Source organism: Hermetia illucens, chromosome 3 (genome assembly GCF_905115235.1).
Source record: "Hermetia illucens chromosome 3, iHerIll2.2.curated.20191125, whole genome shotgun sequence".
Taxonomy (NCBI): Eukaryota; Metazoa; Arthropoda; class Insecta; order Diptera; family Stratiomyidae; genus Hermetia; species Hermetia illucens.
In genome coordinates this window covers 116801837-116825732 of record NC_051851.1, presented here as the reverse complement: position 1 = coordinate 116825732, position 23896 = coordinate 116801837, and the positions used below count along the sequence as shown (strand labels likewise).

The window sequence follows — 23896 nt, the reverse complement described above, 5'->3', positions numbered from 1 at the left end:
CCGAAATTATGACACCTCAGAGAATTAACAGATAATAAAAATAAAAATAGGAAAATAAAAATAAGTAATTAAAAATAATAAATAAAAATAAATGGAAATATGAAATAAAGCTCCCCTTTCGCTTGAGAGCTCTCATAGTTTGATTCACACCGAGGTGTATTAGTTTTTCTTCATAAATTGTATCATACACTCTAAGTAACAATCTAAATGCAAAGGTAAATAAAATTCAAATATTCAACAAAATGTCAAAAAATGTCGCATCACCTTGTGGTTTCACGTATTGTATTGTAATTCGTTTTCAATTTAAAAAGAAAAAAGGAATGCAAGAATGTAAATGTTTCTGTTGTATTTTCATTTCCTTCATTTATCCGATATTGAATTCAAACACAAAATCCTTTACACGAACGGTGCACGCAAATTTTGGAAATGATGGTTCAACCCTTTTCCTTCCAATTCCAGAGTTCAGTTGAATATAGAAAATTCGCCAGAAATTTATTTGATTGCCTCTCTGGACAGTAACTGAGCATCTAATTTCATTAACAGAAGCATCTAATTTCAAGAACAGAATCTGAGATAGAAATTCAACTTCTCAAATGTTTGGTTTTCAAATTGGTATTTCCCCCAAACCATTCTCTCTAGTAATTCCTAGTGATTCCACTGACCCTGGTCTCAGCGGAAGCAAAAATCAACTCAAATTTTTGCATGGCGAAATGTATAAATATTCCTTCTAGCCCAGATCTACAGTTGCTTCTATGTACATTCAATAATACGTAACCGGGGCTAGTGTAGGTACCAAAAAAAAGTCAACGTACATTTTCCTCGGCCGCTGCTCGTTCTTAGTAAATTCAAATTGAAATTTCTTCAAATGAAATTGGATTTTTGAGTTTAGGGGAAACCTACCAATCGTCAGGTTCTCTAAAAAATAATTAAAATTAAGTATTTTAAATGTTTAATGTTGGATCGAAAGGAAGGTCAGGATAGGTTTTAAGCAATTGTGTGCAAGAAATAAAGAAGATATGGGCAATAAAATGATGAAACCCAGAAAAAAATTCTAAAGGTAACTGTGAATATAATATTCATCACCGTCATCATGAATGGCGCAACAACCGGTATTCGGTCTAGCCCTGCCTTAATAAAGAACTCTAGACACCACGGTTTTCCGCCGAGGTCCACCAATTCGATATTCCTAAAAGCTGTCTGGCGTCCTGATATATGCCATCGCTCCATGTCAAGCAGGGACTGCTTCGTCTTCTTTCAACTGTAATATTGATCATATTTAATAATTTGCAAAACAACTCTCAAGCGAAACTTAGCAAAAATAAGAAAAGAGCGCCGAACATATGTTTTTCTTCTGAAAATCGCATGTATCCTGAAATTCAATAACGTAAGTAAATTAAATGATTTGGTTAAATTTATTCCGCATAAAAATCTATATTACCATGTATTACCCTTGAATACAATTTTAATAAAAAGAACTTTCAAATGACTAGTTATGTGCATGAAACTCTGCCCAAGATAATGCAAAGTTTCAATGCCATCCAGAGATAAATTAGAAAATGGCTGCTAAGCCATAAAACATTTATAGTACACCTTGGTTATACATGATAATAAATAGGATCCAAGCAGCAAAATTTACATCATATTGCTTCAAAGTTTCAATATTTCAAGATATTCAAACATTCAAAACACATTGATTAATTTCATGGCTGATAATTCTAAACGGAACGGCGTCCCTATATTATAATAACAGCAGTTACCTTAACTTTTCAAAAAAAGATCGCTTAACGACGCCCTCTTCGCAACGAATTATGATAGCCGACGTGACCACTTCCGCTTTTCATAAAATCCCGCTGTATTCACCACAGTGGCAGAAGCAGCCAGAACGTCACACCCCTGCCAACTAACAAGAACTTCATGTCGATCACCTTCGCAGAACTGTCAGAGTCTGAGCAAATCACCCGGGTATTGTCGTTGCCAGCCGAGAACTTGTTCTGATGGAAAACTAGTCTTAAATTTCCAGTAAGTGTATTGTAGCTAGCCTAGGACCATAGTCATTTCTGAGCGTTTTCAAATTATGTTTCAGGACCCCACTAGGAAATTGACAGAACTCTGTGGAAATCGCAGAAGGTCCGCCGTTAGAACAAAACTCATACAAAGAAAAAATACCGCATCGGAGTGAAACGTCAAAACTGTGTGTCAAAAGCCACGTCGTCCACGTCATTTTTGATTGTGTGTTCGGCGCTCAAAACTAATTCGCCGATTAGCCTTTCGATTGAGTGCAGCTGCAAGAACCGGAGGCATTTCTCGCAGTGATATTTGAGACTGTGTATCGACGAGCAAGCAATAGTTGCACCGGTGCACCGTGAAGATTGCCAGACATTGATAAGAAGCCGCCGCTGGTTAGAGGCTTATCTCGCGTCACATCATGAATATCTTTCGATTGGCCGGCGATTTATCGCACTTGCTTGCGATCATAATTCTGCTGTTGAAAATCTGGAAGACGCGGTCATGCGCCGGAATCTCGGGCAAGTCGCAGGTTCTCTTCGCCATCGTCTACCTGACGCGCTACCTGGATCTCTTCACAACATACATCAGTCTTTACAACTCGATAATGAAGATCGTGTTCATCGCGGCTTCGGGCGCTACCCTGTACCTGATGTATGTGAAATTCAAGGCGACTTATGATCACAACCACGACTCATTCCGGATCGAATTCCTGCTGATACCTTGCGTAATTCTCGCGCTTATCATCAACCACGACTTCACCGTGATGGAGATTTTGTGGACGTTCTCAATCTACCTCGAGTCAGTAGCAATCCTGCCGCAACTGTTTCTCGTGAGCAAGACAGGCGAGGCGGAGTCCATCACTAGTCACTATCTGTTCGCGCTGGGCTCTTACCGGGCGCTGTACTTGCTCAACTGGATCTACCGATACATGGCCGAGTCGCACTACGACCTAATCGCAATCTTCGCCGGCGTCGTACAAACCATTTTGTACTGTGATTTCTTTTATTTATACATTACAAAAGTGCTTAAGGGTAAGAAATTACAATTGCCTGCATAAGATCTTTTCTGTTATTTCTGTTTACCGTTTCCCATACACACGTCACCTCTCTCCCCTACACGATTTCGTTTCCTTCTTATCTTATTCGTTCGCCCCCATCGATATGTGCCGAGTATTCTAGTAAACGTGAAAGAAACTGAGAGTGATGCAGTCGTCACCCTTTTGTGTTTTGTTATCATTAAATGAATAGAGCGCGGTGCAACCTGTCTTGTGAATAGAGTCCACACTCGCCGAGTTGTATTGTATAGAACAACCGCGCGGCGACAAACTTAGTAAGAAAACGCGAGAACGCGTAACGCCACCCGCGAAATCGTAAATTGTGCGAAGATGAACTTCCTCCTGTTCCAAACATGTTGTCGAAACTACAAGCAAACGTTAAGAATTGATTTATTCTGGAAATTTCATCTTTTATAGACTATGATAAAATATAATTATGATAATAATAATAATTACATTTTAGTAAAAACAAGCGATCTTTTCATATTATTTCACCGCGCAGAGAACCCGTCATTGTTGCTTGGCATTTCGCATTCAGTGCTAGCTTGTGTAACGGGAGTGGAAGCACCTTAGCAGTCCATACTTTGACAGATGTTGCACTAATCATTCCAATTCAAATTTTCGTTCGGACTCCTGATGGTGCTATTTATTTTTTGGGGTCAACAGAGAGCTCTGGAAGGACGTACATGGAAAAGCGTCCTGTGTTGGCTGCAATAACCCACCCTGGCCACAGCGTTTATGATTTGTTACGTTTCAATAGACTGGCTAACTTTTTCTAGAGGTAAGGTGCCCCAGCAGTAGGGAAAATGAAACTGAAAGGAAAGGGAATCTAAAATCTTAAAATTCTCCTTTGGTTCTGTAGGAATTATGTATAATTTCCCAGAAGACATTCATCTCGCACCTCCTACTGTCTTCTCTCCCCCTTTTGAAAACAATATGAGGTTAACTGGGTTTTTGAGCTGGAAATACGAATTATAAAACGTGGCCTCGAGCGTAAAAATTATACGAATTACCAAGAGGTTATACCATTTGTCAGTGTTTTCTCTGGGTACCGGCAAATTTATACGAATTAGTCACAAATTCGAAATATCGGGATTCCACTGTAGTAGTTATCAGCTTATGAGGCGGGATGTATTCTGCACTTCTTCATTTGCTTTAGTGATTTTGTTTTTATCGAAAGCTCTCCCAAATAATCTGGACGGAAGCGACGATTCCTTCTTATTTTTCAGTTAATAAAATCAAATCATTAAAGAAGCTGATTTGTTTTATATTAGAGCAAATTTAACTGGTCAAGCCGTTTTTAAGGTTTTATATAAAAGCAAATCGTTATTACTTATTGGGTCTGTTTGTCATAAGCATTTTTCTCAAAACGACTACAATTTTTGAGATAAAGCTGTGTAAACATATCCGGCCTTTGGCAGTCTACACGTACAGAGACATGAAAGGTCTCGACAAGCACTTAACGAAGCTGGTCTCAAGTTTAGCATCATTTTCGATTATTAAAAGGTGCACATTAAAAGTAAACTCATTCTCAGAAAGTATTCAACCGAAAAATTTGGAAAAGGGTCATTAAGGCGTAACATAAAATCCAGATTTCAGAGTACATCTTTGTTCAAATAAAGTGGATAACAGTCTATTACTATATTTTCGAATTTCACCGGACATTCTCCCTGAAATTCATCATAGCATTACAAAATTTTACTAAAGCCTATGTCACACATGAAATACATACATGGAGCGGTTTCTGCTTTCTTGTTCATAGGTGAGATTGATAGAGCATACAAAACCCATTTTAAACACACCGGGCATATCCAGATATTCATTATTGCGACCCCCGAGACCCCTGGACTGGAATCCTCTAATCAGAACTTTTCTGATATTATAGCAGATCTTATGAGCTACAATCAGATTCAAACTAATTTTAGGAGACTACTGAGGCGTACTCCCGGTTGTATCCCAAAATGTTGTTACAAGTCTCAGACCTGCGAAAATAAAACACTTCGATCGGTCGTTATCGGTGCAGAGATAACTCATTGACATAAGTTTCCTCGATTCATTAGCATCCTATCCCACTCGACTCCGGACATTGTAACGCTAATTATCATTTTTCAGTGAGGGAGTGTTTACCTCACTTCAAACTTATTAAGTTGAGTCGATGATGCCTTGGCGACTCTATTTTTCTCTTGTCCAGTTCCGTTTTTTCTTTTGAATAGTCGCATTGTATAAAATACACTCACGAATCTTAATTTCATCTGGCAATTCCCGTCAACAATGAAAAATGTTCTTATAAACTAAAAGCGAAAACATAGAACACACTTTATCAAAACTTTTAAAAAATATTGCTCACATATTGAAATAGAATGCAAAATGATATTAATAAAGCAAACTCACAAGTGTGCCAATACAATTCCTACAGCTTCGTAATCATGAAAAAAATATTGCAGTACAAAAGCAATCATTATCACTTTTTTTCTATTTCATAAAATAGTTTTTTTAATTAGGAAGATATTGAATTGTTGTCAATCAATACAGTAATTATGGAATATTTGAATCCTGCCTTAGAGAGTTAGCTCTGATACAGGCCGTCGCAACAGGTGGTTTCCGTTCCTATCCTCATTTTCCTATTTTCCACTGCTTTTGCGAAAAGTGTTTCTCTAGAATCTATAATTATAATATGATTAGTTCATACAATAATTCCTGTTCGGTTTTATGCATTTGGATTTGACGACAGTGTCCGCCTGAACATATTCCTAAGACACCGTACCCTCGATGCTGAATGAAATATGAAGAAGACTCAATCTCAATCAATACTTCCTCAAAGTAAGATTTTGTTTATCATTCCAGCAATGTGAATGGATGAGGATTCTTTGGGTGAGATTAGGTTTTGGTGCGGGAGCTAGTTTTGACAGCTTATCTATGTGCAGGCTCGGCCTTACAAATCTTCTCGTAAATTCGTCCTTTGTGGCCGCTATCCCCTTCAACGTTACCTCATTACCTCGTCTTAAGGTTTCGATGACTTAGGGGTATAGCATGTCCTGTTTTGGATACGCTCTATGTACCTGTGTGTCATAGTATCCGGTTTCACTTTTAGTATCGCTTAAACGTGTCGCCAGGGATGTGAATCTACAATTATGCGACCCTTTTTTTTTAATTCGTGAAGTCCCTATTTTATACTGGATATTATGAAGGGTTTCCTGTTTAAAATTTATATTCTATTTTCGCTTCCAATCCCCCTCGAATCTCCAGTGTCGTCAAGAATATTCATTTTTGTAGGAAATATTGATTCTTCTTAAACGATTTCCATTCGATTAACATATAGTGAACATTTGTGGGACTGTAGACTTTCAAAACGTGAATATTTAATTATACAACTGTAGATAATTTGCATATTCGCTTTCTCACCGTTTTGCTGATGGATATTACAAATGCAACCTTAGCTTCAGTCTGTGGTGTTCTATTGACCAATGGTACGTTGAAAACGTTTGTATCAATCAAATTGGAAGATTCCCTATTTTTCAATGGCTATATCAACAAATGCTTAGTCCACAGCGTAGATAGGAATGACCGCTTCTTCTTCTCTAGTCTTTGCTCAGTTTAGTTGCGAGTAGGGATCGCCATTCGATCGTAAGCCTCTTCTTAAGTTACGTTTGTCATCGAATGCTCACGCAGGATTCGAAAATATTACTATGAAATTGGGATTTCATCGTCCAACATCCAGGCTCAAGAGTGTTTTATATAAGTGAACATTTTTAGTTCATTCGAAACTAGAACGGAAATGACTAGTGCAACAAAGGAAATAAAAACTCAAAACTAAAAAGGTTATTTGTTTCTCATAAAATCAAGGGTTGCATTGAATGCATCCCCATCAACAATTGTTTTCACTTTCATGGGACTGTATCCGTCATGAGGGGCAACGTTCGGACTTATACTAATTCAGAAGAAAAGATATTATGGAATAGATTCTCTTTTTATAGAAATAAGCTTTGATATGTACTTGAATCCTTCCTATAAAGCCAATCTAACTATCAAAACCTTTATGTGTACTAACATTTTTACAATATGTATTACCCTTAAGTTCATGGTATAATTCAGTCTAATACTTCTCATTACTTTGTAACCGTTCGATATTATTTTTGCCTAAAAATGTATGAGCAACGTGGCTAAAGTAAGTATTTTTAAAACAATCACAACTATCAAACGTAATTTCTATCCTTTTTGTAAGATAGTAAAGACTTTTCTTTTTGTTTTTCAAATAGAGTTTTTCATAATAATCGATTCATTAAACAATAATTAAGTAGTAAGAGAAACAAAATAAAATGTTAAAAAGTAAAATAATCCAAACAGTACCAAAGTGGAGTGCTTTTAAGCAGGGAAATCGACTAAATTGTTTGTAATCATTTTTAGATCCCTAAGGATATAAATCAAACGATTCGTTAAGAAATATGAAAGTGGAAAAGCATAAAAGCAAATAATTATAACAAATTGTAAGGAAATATATTTGTACAAATATTTGTTTGGTTTGTTTTCATTTCGCCCTCATGTTTTCGTAACTTAGCTTGTTTTGCATGTTGAAATATTTTAATAATTTATGGGAATAAAGGATAAACTAAACAAGTTTTTTTCTAGAAAACGATATTTGGTTTTCATGATTAAATTGAAATGGATCTACTTCCACTCCATTCTTATTACATACACAGCTAGTATGTCGGCTAGAAAGAACATAGCAATTATTACGTAGGTAAAAGATCGTTTTCTCAACAGACAGAAACGAAATGAAAATACACTTTTTATTTCCTAAATGGAAGAAGGATAGGAAAAAGTAGATAAGATGGTTAAGATTTATAGAAAGTAGCGGTTGTCGATGAGCACTCAAACGTAGATCATCTGAAAAAGGCATAAACATCTGATACAGCCGTGTTGCATAAGACAACATATACCACCCAACTTGCATCAGGAATGAAAGTGCAACGATCCCTTCGCCTGACGCATATGTAACCTTCCGGCGAGATCTTCTAATATCGGGCAAGAAAGGGCTTAGTCAAGATTTCTCTTCTAAGGCATTTTGACTATTTACTATTTGAGAAGCGGGAATACGTGTGGAATAAATCGGCAGTCCAAAACAGGTGTTGCAATTTATCATGATCAACGGCGCAACAACCGGTATCAGGTCTAGGACCGCTTTAATAAGGAACTCCAGACATCCCGGTTTTGCGCCGAGGTCCAGCAATCCGATATCCCTAAAATCTGTCTGGCGTCCTGACCTACGCCATCGGTCCATCTTAGACAGGGTCTGCCTCGTCTTCTTTTTCTACCATAGATATTACCCTTTATAGACTTTCCAGGCTGGATCATCCTCATCCATACGGATTAAGTGACCCGACCACCGTAACTTATTGAGCCGGATTTTTTACACAGCCTGACGGTCATGTTATCGCTCATAGATTTCGTCGTTATGTATGCTACGGAATCGTCCATCCTCATGTAGGGGGCCAAAAATTCTTCTCTCGAATGCGGCCAAGAGTTCGCAATTTTTCTTGCTAAGAACCCAAGTCTCCAAGGAATACATGAGGACTGGCAAGATCATAGTCTTGTACAGTTAGAGCTTTGACCCTATGGTGAGACGTTTCTAGCGGAACAGTTTTTGTAAGCTGAAATAGGCTCTGTTGGCTGACCAGTGCGGTTTGATGCTGTTGGTTGGTTCGTCTTCGGTGCTGACGTTGCCACCATATATTTTGTCTTGCCTTCATTGATGTGCAGCCCAGGATCTCGCGCCGCCTGCTCGATCTGGATGAAGGCAGTTTGTACGTCTCGGGTGGTTCTTCCTATGATGTCGATATTGTTAGCATAGGCCAGTAGTTGGGTGGACTTAAAGAGGATCGTACCTCTTGCATTTACCTCAGCACAGGATCACTTTCTCTAGGGCCAAGTTAAAGAGGACGCATGATAGCGCATCCCCTTGTCGTAGACCGTTGTTGATGTCGAATGGTCTTGAGAGTGATCCTGCTGCTTTTATCTGGCCTCGCACATTGGTCAGGGTCAGCCTAGCCAGTCTTATTAATTTCGTCGGGATACCGAATTCTCTCATGGCCGTGTACAGTTTTACCCGGGCTATGCTATTATAGGCGGCTTTAAAGTCGATGAAGAGATTATGCAACTGATGTCCATATTCCAACAGTTTTACCAGCGCTTGCCGCAGAGAGAAAATCTTATCTGTTGCTAATTTGCCTGGAGTGAAACGTCTTTGGCATGGGCCAATGATGTTCTGGGCGTATGGGGCTATCCGGCTTAGCAAGATAGTTTAGAATATCTTATAAATGATACTCAGCAACGTGATACCTCTATAATTGCTGCACTGTGTGATATCTCTCTTTTTATGTATGAGACAGATAATGCCAGTCGTCAGGCATTGATTCGCTGTCCGGTGTTGTATTTAATTTCCCAAAATATTAGATTTTAAGGTATGAACTCAGTATTACATAGTACAATATAGATATTTCCTACTAGGTAAATATTTTCTGAAATTTTCACCACAATTAGAACTATGATTTTTGAGATGCGAACCATCGTGTAAATATTGCGTATACTTAGAATAGTCGCCCTCGATATACTAGCCCCCTGTGAATACTCCGACTGGCACAAATCTAGGGTATAATTTCAGGAGCGTAAGGAGAAAATACTGGCACGAGGTGAAAATATTCGAACCCCCTTATTATTTCTTTTTAAGATTTTGTGTAAAACAAAACCTTAAAATCGGTTTTCTGTCTTTCTGTCCATCCGTCTGCCAGTCTGTCAAACCTATTATTTTAGAACCCCATTAATATAAAATCATTTCTGACGATGCAACGGGGGGAATGGAAAATGGTCATTTTTTTCACGGATCTATTCTCAGAAACTATCCAACCTAAAAATCTGAAAAAACCGCGAGGCTATTACTATATGGTGCCTAGGCCTCAAAGTATCCTCAATAACTATTTAAATAAAGTTAATGATAGTATATTACCATATTTGTTATTTTTAGAATTGAGAGCTCCCTTTATATTTATCCTAAAATCACCATGTTTTGCAGTAATATAGGTCATGATACAACCCAGTTTGGTAGAAAACACACTGTTACTGACAAAGTTATAATAATTCAAATTTGTCTCTTTTATGTAAATTTATTGCATTCTAAGACTCTGAATGTGTCCGGGTGGCTCAAATATTAGAGGACAAGGCGGTCGTACGGAAGGTCGCGGTTCAAATCTCACTGGTGGAAGTGGAATTTGTATCGTGATTTGATGTCGGATACCAGTCGTCACAGCTGTGAGTACCTGAGTCAATGACGCCTTCAATTATTAGGTGAGGTGCTGACAGTTGTGCATCGAATCAAGAGGGATATTGGTATGAAAAATTTTGAACAATCTGTAAAGTTGAACGAAATAAACGATTTTTTAAAAAATCATTCCGGAAACTTCTGTGTTTTTTCTCCCTATTTTTTTTTTTTTAAACATAATTTTTATTGAATTTTAACATACAGAGCACTATTTTTCCTACCAAAAATTAATCTGTGATAAAATTGTGTTAACATCATTTCGTCCTAAGTACACAATTTGTAGTAGTTATAATAGCTTAAATGGAAATGCACTCATTAAAAAAAAAACCAACCACTTGAACCCAAAGACCTAAAAGAAGTAAAAACCTTTCATAACTGCTACTTAATGGACATAATTGATTTTCGTTAACTTTGATTCGTTTGAAGACACCATTACCATTTCAGTGTAATGGGTTATTAATTATTACGGGTTCCTAAGAGCGGTTGTAAAAGTTTAATTAGTAGAAAAAATTACCAATAAATTCGACTGCCATTGTAAGTGTTAACTTAAAACTAGCACAACACGAAAGCAATGTCAGCGAATGTATTTTTGCCCAAAAAGGGAATTTTAATTTTCGCAGTAGTCACCACTGGATTCAATCGTAGAACATACTATAAAACCGATGAAATTTGAAAGCTTGAGCAGGAATTATTTGAGACCAACGTACAAGGCCTTACATTTTCATAAACCGCTCTCTCGTTCCGCTTGATTCATTTGAAAAAACTTAACAGAAGGAGCAGAATATGACTTCCGCAGGGATGGGGTGCTTCCCCATAATTTAATTTCCGTTACATCCTTTTTTAACGAAAACTCCCTTACTGTTTAACAATGGAGGCTGGCTACATTGAACAAGGCAAACTGGGAGAGCGTGGCTAGGACATATGGCTTAAACCAGCAACTGATTACTTGGTACACTGACGGATCCCTCACAGCAGAGGGAGCAGGTGACGGTGTCATTGGTCCAAGGAAAATGTACTTGGAGCCCATGGGTAGGTACACTAGCATATTCAAGGCGGACATAGACGCCTTTAATCTCCAAAGGAGCTACAAGGGGCAGAACATACCACGACAGTACGCCAAAAAATCACCGACAGCCAAGCAGCGATAAATGCACTTGGGCCCAATCAGGTGAACTCTAAACGCGTATGGGAGTGCCTTAAGAAACTGAATACACTCGGCTCCTCCAACAAGGTCTGGATACTCTGGGTTCCAGGCCATGCTGGGTTGGAAGGCAACGAGGCAGCGGACGAACTAGCCAAAGAAGGAACAGAGGGGCCTTTACATGAGTCAGAACCCTTCTGTGGGATCGGAAACGGGTTCATGGTTATGACACTAAGAAATGAAGAGGAACGGTTGAGGGAACTATAATGGGCGGACCTACCAGGGATGGAGCAGTCCAGAGTGCTTATTGGGGATATGAACCCATGCGCACAAAGAATTGCTTAAAACTTACCAAAAAGAACTTCCGAATCTTAGTGGGAATTCTAACTGGTCACTGTCGGCGAAACTATCACCTAGGGAAGATAGGGATATCTGCGGACACTGCCTGCAGGTTTTATCCGGAGTGTGATGAAACCATTATACACATCCTGGGACAGTGTCCGGCACTTATGCAAAGTAAGTCAAGGCATCTGGGAGATCACTTAATACCAGATGCAAAGTTGAAAGATCTGGAAGTAAGGAATATACTGAAGTTCCTGACGGTTATAGGCTTGCTTGAGATACTATGATTAATAGGTACACTATAACCAGCAAAAGGGGCATAATAGCTCTTTAAGGACACGGTGCGACTTTCCCTTAACAGAATAATAATAATACATTAAACAGTTTCTATAAAAAAAAAATGAAAACACTTAGAATATAATCATCTTTTAATTTTTATTCATCAAGTATATTTTTCTTCATCGAAAATAAATTTATTTATTTTGTGAAATTTTTGTTTTTTTTTTATTTTTTTGGTTCACATTACCGAGCCTGTAACTACCACTAATTGTGAAAATGGGATGGAATGATCTTAGGAACGCTTTATTATGACGAAAGAGATATTCATTTTTTTTATAAAAAAGTTAGCACATTGTATATGGTATGAGGAAAATAGGATTAAAAAGCAAAATTTTAGGGGAGAAAAACATATTTTTTGCAACTATTACCCACGATTCAACGTTTATACCCCTGCTCTAGCTGACGAAGTTTCTGAGTTGATTTTACTGGTGTAAGGGCGACGAATTTTTTCTAGAAATTGAAATGCCTGGGGCAGCCAAATGATTAAGAAATAGAAAAATACTAAATATTTTTTACACTTTATCCAATAGTTATGAACACCCTGTATATATCTCACTGGAAATGATAAAATACAAGCGACGATTCTATTTTCAATGGGCTCTGAAAGGAAGAGGCTGAGGTCGAGTAAACATTATACAGCTGCAAATTGCCGTCACTCTACAATTTTATTCTTTTCTGTTAAAACACTCATATATTACACTCAATTCGATTGCTTTACAAATCTACAATCCTTCACTTATTTCTAAGATTAATTTATAAAATTATTCCTCATATTTTACTCATTTAGAAATAATTCCAACTGAAAGCATTGTAAATAGACTTGAGTTAAATGATTATCTTAACTACCCTTCTCAGAAAGAACTGTTTCAACCAAAATGCAAAGGGTGGAATAAAAGTGTGAATTGTTAATAAAATGGCTAATTATTATATTGAAAATGTTACTTGGTGCGCAGTATGTAGAAACTCTCGCAATATACACCAAGAAAACGACAATTAGAAACTACGCGTTTAACAGGAAGCGTGAAAATAAATGAATAAAGAAAAGACTGCATTTTATTGTTCTTTTCGAATTCTTTCCTTCATTCAAAATTTCTCCAGAAAAATAATTTGGATCATCTGTGCATGATTTCATCAAAGCCACAGATTTTGCTTAGACTACAAACAATATTATATATATTGTCATATTTTTTATGTTATTCCTATTTGACATGGATCAAGAGCCCACTCGTACTATACACTCAAACAATATCACGAAACTGTCTACACGAAGCATAATCTTGATTTTACGAGCCCTACAGATTTGATTATACTGAACAATTTGTATATTTAAATCAAGAAAAATATACACAGGATAGGTAAAAAAGTGAACTCCAGAAAGACACTGGGCTTGTGGCCCAATCAAATACGCAGATGGATTGCGAATTGAATCAGCCACTCTCTCTGCTCTAAATCTATTTTGTTGACTACGGCTCAACAAAATGAGATTTAGGGCAGAGAGGAACAGTTTCTCCTGTGGAGTCTGCTTGATTCGAATATACAAGATTGCAAAGAATTTGCGAACAGATCATTTTAGAAGCGCATGCTCATAAGTTTTGATTGGCTTCTTTTCCACTGGTACCATTTGCAATTTAACAGCCTAGCTAGACATCCATATGTAATATAGGAAAGGTATATTTTCTTTCCATTGAGACAATGATTTAAGATCAAAGGAACATACGTACTTCTAACGGAGCTCATTGTACCATGGTATTTTAATATGCCCCTGCCTCCTTGTTGGTTTGAAGATTATGGTGAATGGAATACATTTCTTCACTAAATTGATGATGTGATGTGATCAGAAGAACAAAACCGAGCATTTGATAAAAATTGTGCTTTTTTTAGCGTTTATGCCTTTAGAGAAAATATTGGGAGTTTTCTGTTGATTCAAAATGGCACCTCTTCACCCTTCTCAAAAATATTGCGTAATGCCTGAAATCCTGAGTTTGTTTTACACACCGTAACTTCGACGTTGAATTGAATCCCGTTTTTATGTAAAAAAAATTGTAACTTACGTTCAAAAATTGATATAAACTCTAATGGGAAGGTCAAAAGGGAACTCACCTTCTTTGTTAGTCGAGGAGCAAATACAAAATAGGTGAAACATTGAACCACGCGGCAGTTGTAAGAATGACCAGATACATTTTATTTCGGGTAAAAATATTATAACAAACTATTCTTCTCTTCTCAATGCATACACTTGATGTTCTAAACTGTATTCAATTTATCATTAAATTAAATTAGAGTAAACCTTGATTAAATTTTCTCATTTCCATCTTCATTACTCATCAACTTTCCGTCTCCCTAAACTGTAGTTTCTCATACATCACGCTTGAGTATGTATCTTAATAATCTGACCCACGTGATACAACTTCTTTACAAGTTGGCCGCAACATGATCGTGTGTTCGTATTGAGCTGTATAGCATCCTTTGATATCACAAAGTGGTGGATACGCTTCCACGACGCCTTTGTCACAAAGATCTTTCAGAGCCATTTGATATTTCGTCGCTCCCGCACGGTCGAGCCAACGCTTACAGAAAGCCAATGTTCCGAAATTCTTATTAATTGTATTCAGTAACGATTTCGAGGAAGCCAATCGAAGTGGCACGAATGGTGCGTCGAAGTTTTTCATGTAATGTGAACAATCCATATCGTCATGTACAAGACCTCGTCCGGTGGAACCGAACGTTTCAATGGCATAGAACTCGTTCTCCTCCATTCGAGTGCTTTCGCCGCCCTTAACGATTGGGACAGTCTTTCCTGAATGAATGCCTGAAACAAGTATGCACTATCAGTAACTGTGCAATAAACAAACTAATATTTTACAATATTTTAGCTACTTACGATAAGGACTTATCGAATGGCCGTTCAAATTTCGGATGCTCTTCACTTGGTATGTCTTACCATCCAGTTCAATTTCATAAGATTCCATTACCTCTTGAATAGCTGCTCCGACATCGCATAACCTTACGTCGATTCCGGCCTCCTTGATACCCGTGTTCGTAGCATCTTTCACCGCTTGCAGAAGTTTGTCGTATTTTGGGTTGAACGTCAATGTGAATGCACAATCAATGATTCGTCCCTTGATGTGAGTTCCAAAGTCAATTTTGCAGACGTCATCATAGCCTAAAACCGTTGTATCGCCAGCATTCGGAGTGTAATGCGCAGCACAATGATTCAACGAACACCCCGTTGGGAAAGCAAGACCTGCTTCTAAGCCATTCTCTCCAATCAATTTTCGGGCTGTTTTTTCCAGCTCTTCGCAAATTTCAATCATTGTCATTCCCGGCTTAATGTATTTCTGCATGTACTGTCGCGTCTGACGGTGAGCTTCTGCTGCATGGCGAAGTTCATTGTAAATATCACCGTGCATACGATCCAGAGCTCGTTTTTCTTCGCTCGTAAATCGATCTTTTGCAGTACGGTCGTCTACTGCTGGATGATTCATGATTTCACCTTCAGGGAAATTGCCTTCGGGAAATAGCTCCGCGATCGGGATTGACGGAGGATTGGTTTGACCATTCTCCGATTTTTTGCCCTTGTTCTTATTCCTATTCCTAGGCTTCTTTTTCTTTTTCTTGGCAGCATCGGTACCATCACCTGAGGCCGGTTGCTTGCTCTCATCGTTGCCATCTTCTTCGTTGGCATCATCATCATCGTCATTTTCCTCTTTTCCTTCTTCTGTCACACCATTGGTTTCTTCGTTTTGTTTTTGAGCTGCAGAAAGAAATGTTTTAATGAGAAATTTCGCTGTTATATATATAGTAATAACCGTTAGCGCAACAATCCATATTGAATCAGGGCCTTGAAGTGTGTTAGAGCACTTCATTCAAGACCGTAACGGGACACTACAGTACAGTGTAGGAGGCAACGTGGTCAGCATTGCGCTCGCCCGAGATTATTACCCTGATTTTGACTCAGGTACTCATTCACAGCTGAGTCGACTGGTATCGGAGATTCAGTCACGATGACAAATCTCTCTGCCACCAGTGAGACTTGAACCGGGATTGACCCGTCCGGACACATATATATGTTATACTTAGGGTAAAATATTGCTGCCTGACAGTTTACTAGTTTCAAAAGGCAGAATATTTTTGAACTGAACTTCAAAGTGAATCGATATTCAGTAATTCTAATAAATATCGGGTTTTACCACAAATCCATTATGGGATATTATCATTTAGGCAATTACATGGTAACGGAGCGATGGTTGAAGGGGTAGAGAGTTACTCCATACTCCATAAAGAAGCGAACAGGAGGCAAACATATTTAAAAAGCGCATCGTACACAGGCCTAGACAGGGTTGCCCTGAAAAAGTGAGCCGGACTGCGGTGTCGATGCCAAATGTTACGTTTCGAGTTAAGGTAAAATTTCGGAGGAATTTGAAGTTCAAAGCGGAGTCCATCTGAGTTGCATTTTGTTAACAATCTTACTTTTTCTTATTATCGGTGACGTTCTCCACGCTACCTTGACTGGAGGAGTGAAGTGCTTCAATGGACCATGATGTACTTCCTACATCTAGGAATCATCGCTGACGGTTCTTGACAATATGCGTCAGCTCTCCTTGCGACTTTCCGAGAAGCTAACGGTGCCGGTGAAAATGACAAGATACCAAACGACCCCAGAAGTTGTATACGTATCTGATATGATCGCATCATATTATATTCTCCTGAATGATTAAAGAAAGTTGAATTTCAAGTGCATAAACATGATAAGACAGCATATAAAAAATATTCTGTTTTTTCAAGTATGGGCATTTGTTCTGCAAAAGAGACACAAGTTATTTTACAATTGTTTCTCAAAATTTGAAAGTGATTTTGAACTAATTTTGTGTAATCAATTGATGTGAAGATCAAAGCATTAAGTTACCAAAAGAATTAAATATTATAAACAAATTATTGACAAAGGAAAGTCCATAGCGGGAAATACTCAGATTGTGGTGCGGTCTGTAACATTATTCGGGACCCTGGAAAGGGGTCCTCGACTCGAACGCAGAATTACTTGATTGGCGTCTAGCTGTTAAGTAACCGCCGACAAATTGCCTTCTAAGGAACACAAAATGGTCTTTGTTGAATGCAAATTGCGTTGGAAGAAAAAATGGGATGATGTAACAAATTCAATCTTGACGGATCCACCGGAACAAGAGGAACAAGAATGGCGAGTAAGAAACAACATGATGACGGAGATGTAATATTTTGAATTGCTACAAGATAAAAAACACAATCGAAAATTCCGTTTCTAATTGGAAAATAAGCACCAGAAAATATGTGGAAATGCTTCATTTGGAGTTTACCGAAATTTGGCCGAAATCGCGGATTAATCATTTATCTTTCAGCACCACTTTTATTGCCACTGCAGATTAAATTACACATACATAATGCTTAAATCTTATGTCAAAGGGCAAAAAGGCGATGGATTTAATCTGTGAGAGATTTAATTCAATTTAAACAAGTCGCGAAACCAGAAGCTGGGCATTTTAGGTTTTATACCTAAAAGCTTTTGTGTATTTCTTTATAAACAGTTGTCCCATTAGTACCTGGCACGTAATGTATATGCATATATTATGAGTGCTACGGACATTCAAACTCTTAGAATTTGGATTGAAACGGCAACTCTGACCTATTACAACTTTGTTAGTAATGTTCTATATCATAGTCTGTATTACTGCATTTGATGATATTAGGATAAACTTAAGAGGGGTTCTGCAGTCAATTACTAAAAATTATAGTGTTATTAACTTTATTTGAATAGATCAGTATAAAGGATATTTCAGAGCTCAGGCTCCATAAAGTGGCAGCTTCCTGATTATTTTCAGATTCTTCGGTTGGGTAAGTTCTGAGAATGGTCCGTGAAAGAAGTGATCGCTTTTAAGCCTCCAAACCTCCCCCCTTGTGTATCAAATTCCAGAACTGAAACCAGATACTATATTTGGTGAAAAAAAAATTTTACCCCCCACGTAGAACGATGTAACTCACCGTATGCGTAAGCGTTCACAATTTCCACCTTCTCACCAAGTCTGTAACGGTTTCCGAGAAAATGCGAATGGCAGCCACATGGACAGATAGTAAACAGTTTGTTTTGTGTTAAACAGAACATTAAAAAGGGAATCAGGGAAAAATATTTTACCGCAGATTTAGGAAATTGTAGGCATTCATTGTTTGTTTGCACTTAAAAAAAGACGGTCTTCAAACATTAAAACCATCAAGATTGTATTTTAAACGACAGTGAACGGAAAAAAATAGTAATGGTTCCGTGTACGATCTCTTAAATGAAAGTAATGAAAAATGCGAGCAATCGAACTCTGGCGATTTTCCAACTATCAGAAAGGAAAGAGTAAAGCAGATATGAGAAGCATAAAAATTAAAGGAGTTAGGAGAAGTATAGGTGATCTTGGTGTTGAGATAAATGCAGTTTCAAATTTTAGATTAGGCAGCGAAAGCGGAACTAGCACTGTTAATGCCATGAACGACATATAGTCCGGTGCCACCGTTGGAAGAAACTACGTTTCCTATATATACAAATCCATCGATTGATGCAGATTGAGGAGTGTGATAACCCTTTAGACTGAGAACCTTGGTTTGTTGGTGTTTGTCTTCAGCGCAACTTTACATGCCTCTCTTTCCAAATACAGAGCCATTTTACCAAGGCTCATGACACTGTCAAAGCAAACTGATATCATCAACGTTATCGAGACGTGTAAGGAAATATCTCATAGTCCATTGAGCCCCTCCAATTCCTCCGCATAAGACATCATGAAGATCTTCACCGAAAATAAAAAGAAATAATATCGATTATAAGATGCAACCCAGGCGGACTGCGATTTGGTTCTCAAATTCATCTGAAATTTTACCACGACGCAGCACATGGGATTTGGCGCCATCATATCCCGTTCTGATAACAGCTGTTAATTTCTTCGGGATGCCCCTATTCCGTAGAGCACGCCACATACAATCTCTGTACACGAGAAAGCTTATACTTTTCTCGAAATCTATGAAGAGCATGTGAAACGAAGATCTAAACTCTGCACACTGTTGATAATGTAGTAAGACCCACACCGGAAGCCAGTCTGCTCTGTGTCTATCGAGCTTTCGACCAACCGTTGCAACAGCAGGGAGCCTGCAGATTGTCCTACTATTGTCACACTCAAAACAGATGCACTTTAGAATCTTAATGGTCTTAAGTTCACCGAACTTCTATCAAAAAACGTTGACAAATATTTATTAATTTCAAGAATTCAAGATTCTTATGATGGACGATAGAAAGAAAGAGGACATTTATTTTTGCGGGAAACGTATACATATATATAATAACGAATACGCTTCGGCTTAACGCTCCGACGACTACCACTTTCACGCGGAATGGTGAACTCCGGTGCAGCCCAGGAGTGCGCAGTAGTTTTATCCTATGTCAAAATTTCTTCAGAATGTACGAAAACTAGTGCCAAACAAAATAAAATATCTGTCTCAGGCAAATGTCGGTACTAGACAAACATCTCCGCCTGGTTAAGACAAATATCTGTATTTGTCTCAGACAAATGCGTGTCTATCTCAAACGGCGTCTGAATTAAACAATTGTCTGCATATAACTATTGACACTCACCGAATACGCATATAGAGCTGGGCAGAAAACGGCAATACCTAGAATTACTTTATTCGTGCCAAAGGCGGAAAGCAAATATTCCATTGCAATTTTTTTTCATTCCTAACAACAAATGTATATTTTAAAATAGCAACGGTTATAAAAAGTGGAGAAAACGTTTTCTTGGGATTCAAGATATTTTCTTTAGAATCATTTTTTTGCTTGTATTTAGTACTTTGTAACAAAACCAATATTTATTAAAACTGACTCGACGCGATGAGGCAGAGTTGACCCAATCCTGATACATTGTAAACTTTGAAACTTCAACTTTGAGATCACTGCATAAATTCGGCTTCGGAGCTTTCGATAAAACTGTTCTATGGCGAACTCGAAAGCAAAATTCGAAGAGAAGAGCATCAAAACCGCTTTTTGTTTCTGTCCGTGTTCACGAAGGAAATGCCCTCTCCCCATTCCTGGCATATCACAACAAAGCTAATCTCGACCAATTTATCCAAACGTGGAATAATCACCTGATGCAGTATGTTCTACAATTAAATTTAAACGGGCGCCCAACCTCAATGAAGCACTATAATTTCCACTGAGAGCGGGCCGCCTAAATGAGCAGATGAAGCACTTCGGATAGATACTTTCGGCAATAGTATTGAACGCTGCGCACGGCGTGTTTACATTGGCAGAATTCATGTCCGAACAAATAAAGAAACAAATTCTAATTTCCTTTTACGATCATTGACCTCCGTATTCGTATTTCGGCAGCCATTTGCTGGCATCTTGGTGATCAAAGGATAGTATAGGTCCCAGGGCGAAATGTGGATTTTTACCCACGATGGAGTATAAAACCTGGGAAATGCCTGCTGAGCCAACACCAAACCCTATCTCCACTCTCTATGTGATGACCGCTGGGAGCCTTTACTTAACGAAAAGCTGCAGACGGAGTTGGATGAAGGCGAGTCTCCCGTGCCTAAAAACCAGACAAATTGTACCAACTGGTCCTGCAGGTTGGGGACTGGGTAGGGCTGACCTCGGAGTAGGTTTCTCAGTCAGCCAAAACATGAAACCTGCTGTTATCAGCTTTGAAAACATAAGCAAATGTCTATGCACTCTGCGCTTGCGAGGCAAATTCAGAAATATAAGCCTCATTAATGTCCACGCCCCTACAGAGGAGACTGAAGATCTTCACAATCACCTGAAGATCGTTATCATAAATACGGCCATAAACATACTTGGCCCCAGACCCAGCCCCAAAAAGAGTCGGAACGGCTGGTTCGACGATGAATGTGCTTTGTAATTTTTCTCGACAAAATTGCGATGTTACGTTCAGAATAGCTATTTGCCAGGTTTTTAGCCTGTTTACCGACACATATCTAGATAATAACGGTAAATTACTAGGAAGTGGGGAAGGAGATATCAAGGTGGAGAAAGAAACCCAAGTTGTGTCCCTTTTGAAAGATGGAAGGTTAAACTATACAGCGATGGCTGAAATCGCAAGAAAATTCAATATTGCTCGTGATAAAGCGGAGATTTTCCAGAGTAGTAAAAAAACTACAAGGGAAAGAGACCTCAGTTAACAGAAGTGATGCCGCGGCAGCGATTATAATGGCTCTGTTTGCATGTGGATTACAATTCAAGTTATTAAAAAAGAATAACTTGGATATTTTTTTTCGAATTTCTTAATTCTTAATTTTTCGGTAGATCATCTTTAGCGACGAATGTCGTCTTGAGGCCTTGACTGAGATAACAAATTATGTACGCATAAGGTGAATTCTTCTCTGATACTTAAAAGATTAAATATCCACCAACGGTAATGATTTGGAAATGCATCGCTGAAGAACGACTCGACCCAATTGAATTTATTGAAGTTACAACGCTATCTGGGCAAAAAAACACCTTTGTGTCACATATCTACAATCTATCACTTCAGAATTGCAGAATTTCATTCATGCAAGACGGCACAGCTTGAGAACTAGCATTATCTAAATTCACTGGATCTGGATCTATTGCCTTAGTTCGACAATTTTTTGGACTTAAACCCGATAAAGGATTGTTCCCCTTATCTGAAGCATGGAATATCAACCCAGAAACAATACGCTTACAAAATAAAAAGAAAACATTCAGGATAAAATGTACAATGACGTACGATTTAAAAAAACTGATTAGAAATTGCATTCGCAATATACCTGGGATGTAATCAAAAATGGGGGTGGGGTTACGAAGTAACACCTATATTACAGACTTATGGCACTCAAACAATAAAGTCATGCTTTATTAATCTGGTTTTTGTTGCTGGCCGAAGTTGAAACTTAGCAGATTATCTTAGCGTTCGTCTGTCCATTGAAACTGTAAACCCTTTGAACTAGTAAGCGCATTTAGGTCAAATGGTAGAAAAGTAAAGGTGAAGGAACACTTTTATCCGCTGCTGAACGGTCGATTTAACCAATGAATTAACACATAGAATATAGGAATTAACATAATAGTAGGTAATAAACAATAGAATTAGAAAGTGAACGCAATGTAAGATAAATGACAAGTAAAATACCATCTACAGTGAAGTAACAACATAACTAGCCTAAAATTATAATAAAATATTAAATAATAGTGTATCCCTAGTGTTTAGGCAACAAAATGCAATGATGCAAACGTGTCAACAATAATCCATCAAAGCAATATATTAACATTCTTAAATAGCAATAATTGAAATTAAATGTGTGCACCTTCAAAAGAACCAAATAGAGGACCGCAACTACACGCGAAATCGGACTACTGATGAGAGTTCGGTAAAATAAAAGAAACTTCAGAGACCAGATAGTAAACTACAAAGTTCTATTCAAGTTTCAGGAAATGTTTATGCAAGCAAGAATCGCTTTTCTTTGTGTCAACCAGAAAATTAGTAATCGCAAGCAATGTGCAATCGAACGGACAAGTTCAATCTATTGAAAAATCGTAGAGCAAATGATTTGTTTGATGGGTAATCAAAAGATATGATTTGCCCCATGACTTAGCTAATTGTAAAATTGGTAGTTGTGTCTGGGCCTCCCTCAGACTGAATAATGAGTGCTAAATTGACAGTCAAAGTAGCGCGCAATTGCGGAACATTTTGTCCACAGTTAATAACTGGAAAAGTACTTTGTTGACCTGCTAAGATATTTTAAGCACAATCGCAGCAATTCCAAGGAGTGGCGAAAGTCTTATCACCATTCATTGCAGAGGCAGATGAACAACTGCTTTGGAAGAAAGACACGGTAGTGCAGGGTGCAACGTTGGACACGCATGTGAGAAGACGTTGGATTCGAAATCTACAAAGAAAAACTTGGTACAAAACAGAATGCCGGCTGCAAATACGAAAATATTTGCTTAAAGCACGTGGCCCCTTCCATATCGCCAAAAACTTTGTTTGCTATAGCATTTCCAATCAGGGCAAGTTTTAACCTAAAACCTTGATCAAGGTGGTGGCTCTTCACCGCGTTTGGATATTGTCTGGACGAGTAGTTCTGCATTAACTTATCAAGTTTTATTAGTCAAAACCCTACCTTCCTTTTTCTTATTATTCTTCTTTTTCTTTTTCTTATTTCCCTCTCCGGACGTATTCACTTCACTTTTCTCATTGACTTCAAGCACTGCATCCTCCCGACCGGTAGACTCCGCGTTTTTCGGTTCCTCCGGCAATTTAGTTTCAACTGCTGCCATCGCACGATCTATTTAATAGTTCCTTGAATCGTTTTGGCAACAAATTACTAACGTAGTTTCAACGTAAAAACTTCTACGGCCGCGACAAACGATCTAAGCACGGCAACGATAGCAACCACGAGTGGATGGAAAATTTGCTGTCAAGTATAAATTTATGACAGATTTCACCTCGTCGTTGTTGGAATTTTATTGGAAGGTACAGGGCGCGACAAAGTTATTTTAGACAACGTTTCAATTCAGACTAGTTTTAACAAAATTTTTAGATAGATTTCGAAACTTATTTTGATTACACATAGTTACCAAAACGATAAAATTCTTAATTGAGTCTGCACGATTGCAGAGTCTTACAATAACATTTTCGTACCTGGCAATACTCATTGTTTG

General features: G+C 38.1%; 2 protein-coding genes across 2 annotated transcripts; one reads left to right on the top strand and one right to left on the bottom strand.

The window, feature by feature from the left end:
* The first annotated feature begins 1858 nt into the window (after positions 1 to 1858).
* LOC119652539 (ER lumen protein-retaining receptor) lies at positions 1859 to 7572 on the top strand. The gene is made up of 2 exons (XM_038056743.1): positions 1859 to 2019; positions 2084 to 7572. The coding sequence occupies exon 2, from the start codon at positions 2426 to 2428 to the stop codon at positions 3062 to 3064; it is 639 nt and encodes a 212-aa protein (XP_037912671.1). The 5' UTR covers positions 1859 to 2019; positions 2084 to 2425; the 3' UTR covers positions 3065 to 7572.
* Positions 7573 to 14353: 6781 nt separating this feature from the next.
* LOC119650593 (methionine aminopeptidase 2) lies at positions 14354 to 23658 on the bottom strand. Its single transcript, XM_038053442.1, has 3 exons — positions 23356 to 23658; positions 15077 to 15949; positions 14354 to 15004 (listed from the first exon to the last, which is right to left on the bottom strand). The coding sequence occupies exons 1-3, from the start codon at positions 23510 to 23512 to the stop codon at positions 14577 to 14579; spliced, it is 1458 nt and encodes a 485-aa protein (XP_037909370.1). The 5' UTR covers positions 23513 to 23658; the 3' UTR covers positions 14354 to 14576.
* Between the last annotated feature and the right edge of the window lie 238 nt (positions 23659 to 23896).

Coding starts and splice junctions, on each gene's coding strand:
- LOC119650593 (XM_038053442.1), bottom strand. CDS start 23,512: ATGGCAGCAGTTGAAACTAAATTGCCGGAGGAACCGAAAAACGCGGAG. Junction 15,950..23,355: donor GAATAATAAGAAAAAGGAAG/GTAGGGTTTTGA, acceptor TTCTTTCTGCAG/CTCAAAAACAAAACGAAGAA. Junction 15,005..15,076: donor CCATTCGATAAGTCCTTATC/GTAAGTAGCTAA, acceptor TACTTGTTTCAG/GCATTCATTCAGGAAAGACT.
- LOC119652539 (XM_038056743.1), top strand. CDS start 2,426: ATGAATATCTTTCGATTGGCCGGCGATTTATCGCACTTGCTTGCGATC.